Source organism: Lichenostomus cassidix, chromosome Z, assembly GCF_008360975.1.
Source record: "Lichenostomus cassidix isolate B80296 chromosome Z, HeHo_3.0, whole genome shotgun sequence".
Lineage (NCBI taxonomy): Eukaryota > Metazoa > Chordata > Aves > Passeriformes > Meliphagidae > Lichenostomus > Lichenostomus cassidix.
This window is the reverse complement of record NC_139511.1, coordinates 4667867-4677194: the sequence shown is the minus strand read 5'-3', so window position 1 is coordinate 4677194 and position 9328 is coordinate 4667867. Positions and strand designations below refer to the sequence as shown.

The 9328-nt window shown below is 44.3% G+C and overlaps 1 protein-coding gene across 1 annotated transcript; it reads left to right on the top strand.

The window, feature by feature from the left end:
- The first annotated feature begins 347 nt into the window (after nt 1-347).
- TAL2 (TAL bHLH transcription factor 2) lies at nt 348-1617 on the top strand. The gene has a single exon (XM_085042515.1). The coding sequence runs from the start codon at nt 352-354 to the stop codon at nt 703-705; it is 354 nt and encodes a 117-aa protein (XP_084898641.1). The 5' UTR covers nt 348-351; the 3' UTR covers nt 706-1617.
- Nucleotides 1618-9328: the final 7711 nt, after the last annotated feature.

The window sequence follows — 9328 nt, the reverse complement described above, 5'->3', positions numbered from 1 at the left end:
AGTTGGGAATTCTGTTGCAGGGGAATGTTGAGGAGCATGGAGAAGCTGGGCTTGTAGCAGCACCAAATGGTTGTATGAGGAAATTAAACTCCTTTATCTCCTTTGTGAAGCCCTTAATGAACTCTGGCATCTGGTTGCATCTCCAACACTTACCATGACATTAGGGTGAATCTGTGGAGGACATGCAGGACAAGAGCAGTAGCCACAAAGGGTAAAAATCAGAAGCCTGGCACCATCACTGTGTCTTGCCACTGGCCCAGAGGTTGCAGTACCCCTAAAAAGGCAGCCTGTGTGAAACCCAGGCATATCCAGCATTCACTCACCATCTCCTTTGTTTGCAGCCCCTCAAGAATGACAAGGAAGATCTTCACCAACACCAGGGAGAGGTGGAGGCAGCAAAATGTCAACAGTGCCTTTGCCAAGCTGAGGAAACTCATTCCCACCCACCCACCAGACAAAAAACTGAGCAAGAACGAGACGCTCAGGTTGGCCATGAGATACATCAACTTCCTCGTCAAGGTCCTGGGAGAGCCAGGCCTGCAGCAGACAGCAGTGGCAGCTCGGGGCAGCATCCTGGGATTCTTCCAGCAAGCCCCACACTTGCAGAGCATGGAGGAGCTGACACTGATTGAAAACTGTGGAGTCTCCTGTCCCGGAATGAGCAGCAATATAGTAGAATGCTGGTCGGAGGCATCATCTCCCTAGCAGACAATGGGATGTGCAGTCATGGTGTTAGTGTGATAGTCCCTCTCTCCTGGCAGAATCTCTGGGTTGCTTTTCTGTGTATTGTGGTTATTTATTTATATTTATTGCTATTTTATTTGATATGCATTTTTATTTAATAGGAGAGGAAATCCTTGGCTGTGCAAAAACCTGAAAGTCCAGACGGGGAACTTGCAGTCTCTGGGAGCTTAGAAGGACTCACTGCTGTCATGGCAGAGTCCAGGTCAGAAGAGTCTTCTGCCTGGATCTCCTCCATAAATCAGAGCGTAGAAATTCATTCAGTGTTTCTGACAGGCAAAGAGATTATTCTCCTATGCTATTTCAAGGAAACACTATTGAGATGAAGAATTATGACAGCACCACAAAATTTGTCCATGACAGACATCTGGCCTCGGTAGTGAAAGAGATTGAGAGATGTGATATTTGACACAGTCCTCCACCACTTGTTCTAGGGGCTAATTGCACTCACTATTGAACTTGTGAATCTTATTTCTAGCTTGATTATTTCTTTTTTTTTTAATATAAGTCCTAATCCTTGAACCTAGCTACATGTTTCTTCATCAGACTGGAGGGATCCCTTGTGTCAGAGCAGAGCACATTAAATAAAATTAAATGCTCAGTTAAAGCAAAAAGTACCAAATTAAAATGACAAAATACACAGTCATAGATGAGTTTCAGTGGGTTCAACAGGCAAAGTAAATCTCCTCCATAGAAGTGACAGTGTGCATGTGAAGGAAGATGGTCAGTTATGCCCCAGCTGCCTTAAAAGCGCATCAAAGAGGTTGGTGGCTCAATGCCTTTGTTCTTCTGCAGGAGCTGTAGCAACGGAGGAGGTCCTGCTTTGGGAGGGAGGTCACAGGACAAAGGCCCTAGTGATGCTCTGTGAAAACTTTTGTGGACAAGACTGTGTCCATGGTTATGCCTGCACACCCCTGATTGCCCTAAAACTCCCTGCTTTCACCTACTGCAGATGACATTCTCCCACCTGGATACAATCCCAAATGGGCCAATGGAACAACCACGAAGAAATTGTTGTAAATATCTTTCCTCTGTGAGTCATTTCCCTGTAGGAAAAGCACCAACCACCATGCTGTAGGTGTTTGGGTGATAAGTGGGATGAAAAGAGGTTTCATAAAAGTAGCCCCTGTGGCTTTTTGTTGCCCACAAAAAAATTTCAGCTAAATTTCCTGACTGAATTATAACCTGTGCCAGCCAAGGCCTGGTCTGCTCATGTGAGTTACGAGCAGCCCAGAGCAGCAGAGAAAATGACAGCAGGTTTAAGTAGCACAGCTCTCTGGTGAGATCCTGCTCCCTCTTGATTTCCACGTGGACCAAGGTATATGTCAAGGCTTAGAAAAGACAATTGTTCATGACTGGTGAAGAAATGTAGCTCCTGTAGGCCTAGGCATGTCCCTGGGCTGTTTCTGTTTGTTCATGAGACAAAGAGGTGCTTTCAGAAAGCAGAACTAGGGTTTGTGCATGCAGCATGTACTGCCCTTCTGCATGAGGGGATTTGGCACCTGAAGCTGAGCTGCCTTTCAGTGCCTCACCAAGAACCAGATGCACCAAAGAAGCCAGGGCTGGCTCCTGCTATGGGTACAACTGAGCTGTCCTCAGCACTGACAAAAGCCAAGATCTGACAAGAACACAGCTCACCCCATCCAGCACTGGTGCTGTGAGGCACGGGCATGCCAGCGGACAGAATTTGACCAAAAGAAAGGAAAAAAATAAAAAGGTGAAAGGGCTCATGTTGGTTTGGTTTCACTTCTGAACACTGCCAATGGCCAGCCTGCTTATCCCTGGGTTTGTGAGCTGTCAGGACTGCCCTGGGGAGCAGCTGAGTGGAAAGGCAGAGAGAGTCCTTTGCATGGTTTGTTTCTCCCCACCTCTGCCCACCATAATGTGACTAAATGGAGCCACAGCCTCTTCTGCACAGCACCTGGAAGGTAATGAGCCACGTCCTCCTCCCAGCTCTCCCTGCTGGAGTTGCAGCTGGACAAATTAGTCCAAGTAAATCAGAGCACTTACTGCTGAGGCGTGGTGGTGCTATTTGGTCTATCAGTCACTTGCTATCCTAGGAAACACACATCACCGAGGCAAGGAAAAACATCTTGCGAGCAGCTGTCATACTGGGAAGGGGAAAGAAAACCTGGCAATTTTGTAACATAACTTGCTTGTTGTATTTTCTATGCTAAAAACCTTCCCTTCTTGTTATTGCTTTGGTTCATATCACTGCTTTCTTTGATCTCCTTTCAGTTTAGGGGCTCCCTACTGTCACATTCAGCAAGTATTTCACTAGATTTATCTACCAAAGATTTCTTTTTTTTTGGTCAAGTTTCTTCTTTGTATTTTGGGGATTTCTTATCTGTGTGATCATGAACAAATACAGTGCAACTGATGACATTTTGTGCTATATTATGTTATTTAACACCTAATATATTCCAAATAAATTATTTAAGAAACTAATCTTTGTCTTTCTAAACTTCTCTACAATTTCATTTTACATTTGCATACCACTTGGTAAAGGATCCCAAAAACATTAGGATGTAATTTCCAGCAGAGGTTCTTCTACTATGCAAGACTCTTGATGCTAGAAACACATTATCAGATGATGAATAATGACAGGAATTCTTTGTTTATGACAACTTCTTACACTTTTGGGTTGTACATATATTTGCATCCACATGCTAAGAAGATTTTAACCAGCCCTTGAAAAAGACAGATAACTAAAATTTCACTGTGCAATATTGTTATCTATCTCTTCCAGACATTCACAATTCAAAAGATTTTAATCAACTCCATTTTAAAAGCATAAGACACCCTAAGGAATTAATTTGGAGTCCATTGTTATCTGGAGATGTTCAGATAGGCACAACCTAAAGATTCAAACAGGAGTCCAGGTTCAGATAATTCAAAGTTGAGGGCAGCTTAGGATGTAAAGCTGCTCTTTCTGGCTAACATCTGGTGGGGCTAATCCCCAAATGAATCTGGGGCTAGGAGAGGGAAAGGAAGCACTAGGATGACAAATGCAGAAGTTGTGCTGAAGAGATGGGAAATCACTAGGACACAGGGCCAGTTTAAGTTTCATGCTTGACTGGATGTCTCACATTCCTGACAGTGTTCTGTGATGCACCAAGAGAGGAATTTCTACACAAAATGTGTGTCAGAAAAACATTGTCCCAAGGAATTATATATTAAAGTCATAAAACCAGCAAATGAGAAATTCAAAATGTATTTATATGTGATGTCCAGTATGTATTTATATCAAGCAAGGCAATGTCACCTTAGAGAGAGCCCTCTGCTTACAGCAGGTAATGCCAAATTAATTTGTATGCTGAGGATCATGTGGCAATCCCTCCTCTGGAAGTGGGCAGGGTACAGCCATGCCAACATAGTGCTGTGAGGTGACAGGACCTGTGCCATGGAGATGAACCAAGTGATTTGGAGTTGGATGAAAATGCCTCAGATATGTTGTTGCAGTGGCAAAACCTTAGTAATAGTCACAAAAATATCCCTAGTCCTAAGGATTCTACTGTCCCCTTTCTGTAACTAGCAGTGCTGAAGAGAGTTGTGCGAACAGCATTTTTTTATTTGCATAATTTTTTGTTTGTTTGTTTGGTTGGTTTTTTTTGGTTTTTTTTTGGTGAGGCTATGACTGTCAATATTGCAAGGAAGACCGGCTAAGGTGACATTTCTAGAAGCACCTTTGTATCTCCTGGTGAAAAAATGAGTGCTGAAAAGTTAAATGAGTCATGGCCCAGTCCAACCCATGGTACTCCTAACCTGCACAGAGGGTGTGAGGCGTGCTCCCGTGATAATGTGATGCAGAAATCTCAGTGAGACACTCCTTTATTTGGAATTTCCAACAGGATCAGTGGAAGAATACAGCTCCAGATTTCAGCTCCAATGAGGATTACTTTAGCCAAAGGCAGGAAACAAGTTCTGCCACTGCTCAGCTGTCAGAGAGCCTAAGAGAACTGATGCCAGGAGAGGTGCAATGTCACTGACACTGTTCCTAACAGCAACCAGGAACAAGGATGCAGCCTGCTGTCCATCATGTCCATCATGTCCATCATGTCCATCATGTCCATCATGTCCACTTTCTCAATATCTCCAGTTTCTGGAGTATTGCCCATGCTGAGGAAGACTTTGTGGAGAGGCTTGTACCCAGCAGCCTTGTTTGCTCTACCTTATCTAAATCAGTGGGGAGGAGGGTACAACGAGGAGCATAGAGGGGGAAACATAGGATTCATGGGACAGCCACACTAAATGGCAAAGCAGAGCTGTTTTAGAACACAAAGATCCATCCAAGCACCTTGCTCTGAGCAAGAAGTGAAAGGTGCAGCACCACTGTCTTTCACAGGTGTATGATTCATGAACCATTTAGCAATTTATCTTCCAGCATCTAACCAGTTCCCACAAATTTCTTTGCTGCTAGGGAATGATATGCAGTGACCATGGCGAAAGTAGTGTGAGCAAGACAGATCTGACTTTTGTTCTTTGAAGGCTGGGTGATGAAAGGAGGTGGAGAGAATGGGCGACTTAACTACTGACCTGTGGGGCAGGGGTCACTTGGGAGCCAGTCTTAAATCTAAAGGTCATTGACACAGTGACAGAGTCTAAATCCGGCACTTTTCATGGGTGTAATTGTATTTTTAATACAGCAGGTGCTGAGAGAATCAGAGGGGAGAAGGTGGGTGGAAGAAGCAGCTCAAAAAAGTACTTGGGTGACAGAAGGTAATGATTGTCCTGTGCCCAGACAATACCTATATGTGGTTCAATTTATTCACTTCTGTTCTCTCTGTAAGCCACAGGCAGCATTTTCTTTGCACTCTGAGCTGGTCCAACTCTTCTCTGTAAGGAACAGAGCCTCATTCCCATTGTATTCTCACTCCATCCCCTCTCCATATGTGCACATAAATGCACATCCCATCCCTCCACAGTTTATTTTGCTGCCCTGGATTGCACACCCAGCAGAGCACAAGAGAGGACCCTGTGATAAACCTCTTTTGGAGAAAAGATCCCTCAGCACTGAGAGCCAGAGAGACAAAGAGCAGCCAACCTTTCTGTGGGTACATCTGCCCTGCTGAGTGTCAATGTCACAAAACAGCGCAGAAGATGCTCAGGCTGAAGGGCAGGCAGAAGTCAGTGAGACTCCTGTGGATCTCAGCATGGACTGCACTGGGATTCAGATGAGGTCTCTGACTTTTCTGCTGGCAAGCAACGCAGAGAGGTATTCACGAGCACAGGGCAGGAGAGGTTTTCAATGCATCCACCTTTCTGCAGATGGCTGGGGGTACAGCATCTCAGAGCTGGGGTAGGTCCCTCACTTTCATTGAAATTCCCCACTCTACACCTTGAAAGACAGACTCTTAGGTAGCCTAAAACCTTAATGAAAAGCTAAAGGACGACAGCCTGCAGCCAGCAAGGTCTCCAGGGAGTCATTCTGCTTCCAGCCCTGTCTGTAGACATTGATTAGCATTGATTTTCTCTTGGTGACTGTATTTGGCAAACCGTGGCAGGCAGCAGTGCTCAGTCCTGGAGCTGAGAAAGGCCAAGAGCAGACAATATTAACTCTGTCTTCAGATCACAGCAGAATTGCCATGCCCTGATACATTGATGTACAACCAACTAGGATGTAACCTATGAATTCCCTCAGCTCAAGACTTCACAGTACTAAATTCCAGCTTTAAAAAGCTTTACACTTACTGGAAAGACCCCAGCTCCCAAGAGAAAACTGAAATGCCTAAAAGCACCTTGAGTGGAGGCTATTAGACCTAGTTAACCACAGGATCTCAGGCCAGCTGACCGTGACCTGAAATGTTTTACTGCCTGTAGGTTAAAAGGTATTTCAGAAGGAAGAATCTGGCCCTGCTGAGAGGCTTTGCAGTGATCTCTGTGAGTCTGAATGGCAAAAAATCAGCTGCCAGTTGAGAGTTCCCTACTGAGAGAGTGAGCTTGGCAGATTGGACTTGCCAAGAGCACTTGGTTCTGGCACAGCCTGCTTGGGTGGGAAACATTCCCACCACTTGAAAGGGAACTGAAATAACTCAATACTGAAGGGAGCTGCCTGCTCTGGCTCTTCCTCCTGAGCTATGCTACAAACATTTTTCCTAAATTTTCAGGCACAGAAGAGCAGCCAGCTGCTGTCTGGTGAACATGCCCAGCCACTCTGCTTGGCACAGGACAGCCTAGTCTCGAAGGCCACATTTCTGCACAGACATGTGGAATGCAAATGGGTGTTTCCCAGCTCTCAGGTTTAGAAGGGAGAAAGTCATGGCAGGTAACTTCAGCAGCATAATTTTACCTGTCAATTTTGAACAGAATAGCTGAGCAGATATAGAAAACACAAAGAAAGCAAACATGTCTATCTTTAGATCTTTCTATCTATTATCTATTGATCTATATTACCCTTATAATCTCCTTGAAATCCATCTTGAAGTTCATTTAAGGTCAAATGAAAATGAAAACCCACAAATTTTGCCTCTACAATCAAAATTATTCTTCTTTTGGACTAAAGAATAATATAAGTGAAAAAAATGAAAACAAGACAGCTTGCCAGTGAAAGCATAGAGGATGAATTAACTATCCTGAAATAACCTGGATGGACATGACACTTGTTGTAGGGGGGTAGACCTGCCACTTAGGTAATTTGGATACAGTGGCTCCTATTAATTTCAAACATTTCCCAGGAGTACAGGCTGCTGAACCAGTACAGACATACATTAATTATTTGTTTCTGATTATCAAATGTTTTCTATTTCCCTCAACAATAGAGCTGTAAGTTGCTAACGTCTAATTTCTAAATACAAAGAAGTGAAAATACTGTGAAAATAATAGTAAAAAAAAAAAGTTTCTCTGCTATTTATCTCAAGTTCATCAGTTAAATATTTCCAGCAGCTCTCTGTGTGGTGCTGTTAAGATAAATCAAACCAAGACGATACTTCTTGAAAACTGCAGGTTCAAGTTAGGCAGGAGTTTGTCATAAATACTGCCTCAAAGCTTGACTTACCCTGACATTTATGTTTCCTTTTATCCTTACTCTCTGAAGTACTGAAAAAGTCTAGGGCTGGGGCTGTCAGTAAGACTCTTGATCTCGAGGGCTCAACTTAAAACATTTTAGGGTTGCCATGACTGCTTTTTGGGGTGTTTTTCTTGTAATCTCTGTCCACACATGCTTTTAAGATACATCAGAAAGATGAGGGCGACTGGTCAGACAATTCAGCTGGAAGAGCTGGTACTGCAGAAGCAGTTGGAAGATATTTTTAAAAATAGGCACCTTCAAGTCATTTAATCCCATGTTCCTGAATGCAAAAGCATACAGGGCCCCGAGCTGCTTTTAAAACCTGTGGCTACGGATTTGAGTCTTGAGCCCTCTGGGAGCATTCATCTCCCAGCAAGGGTAGAAAGAAGAGAATTAAGGCAGGCACTATGGCAATCAAGCAGATTGTTTACTACTCATAGCAAGGCAAGTCCACCACAGAAAATGCCCAGGAACCCTCCCCCCCAGACACATACCTTGCCCCTAGACAGCTGGCTTTTTTCCCTACCACATTTCTTATCAGTCTCCTGCAGAGACTCTAAAAGTCTTATCTTGATAGGCCAGATTACCAAGATGATCTCCTCTCCATGATGAATAGAAATCAAACTGTTTTTCTCTGTCAGCAAACAATACATTTCCCTGTCCAGACAGTTAAATTAATAGAATGTCTCCTCTCCTCTCCTCTCCTCTCCTCTCCTCTCCTCTCCTCTCCTCTCCTCTCCTCTCCTCTCCTCTCCTCTCCTCTCCTCTCCTCTCTTCTCCATCCCAGCCATCCTTTCAGTCTCCTAACCCTCCCCCCAATTAATTCCTATGCTTTAATACCATCTGAGAGTCCTTAGTGAGAAGAGGATCTGCTTGCTATGCAGGTGCAAGTTTTCAGCACCACAGCACAACAGCAATGCCACCCGCTCTGCCCTCCTCAGGGCTTCTCTTTGTGAGACACTTTTTCTTTTCTTCCTTTTCAGCTCCGTGCTGAACAACCCCATGCAGATAATCTGATTATGCTAATTTGTACTTCATGAACCCAAAGTAAGGGGATCTGCGGAGGGTGAGCTGGGCTGGGGATAAGGGTGGTGAGGGCAGGAGAGAGGTTTGGGAGGGGGGGTGCACAGACAATGGGTTCAAGTCAGTTAACAAAAAAAGCCGTCTGTATTGCCAAACAAAGCACACTCTGGGTAACCCCTTGCTGCTCTTGACAATTTAGAGTGTCCCAAACTGGCCTGCGCCACTGAGCAGAAAAGGGAACACGGAGAATGTACAATGAAGGGGCACAATGAGAAGTCTGTTTCCTGTTGAATGTTGCTTTTTTTTTTCCTCCTTAACTAATCCTTCCCAGAATCTAGTAGTTGAAGTACGGTCCACAAATTGTTTGTCAGATGGTAGCTATGGCACTGAGCACATACACCCTCATCTGTCCAATTAGACTGATGATGCACTCAGAATTTATTGAATAATGGACAGTGACTTTGCAGACACAGGCTCACAACTCTCAGCTTGGACTCCTCCCTCTGCAGGGGCAGACAGAGACCCAGCTTGGTTTTACATCATCTTTGCTGCAACTGG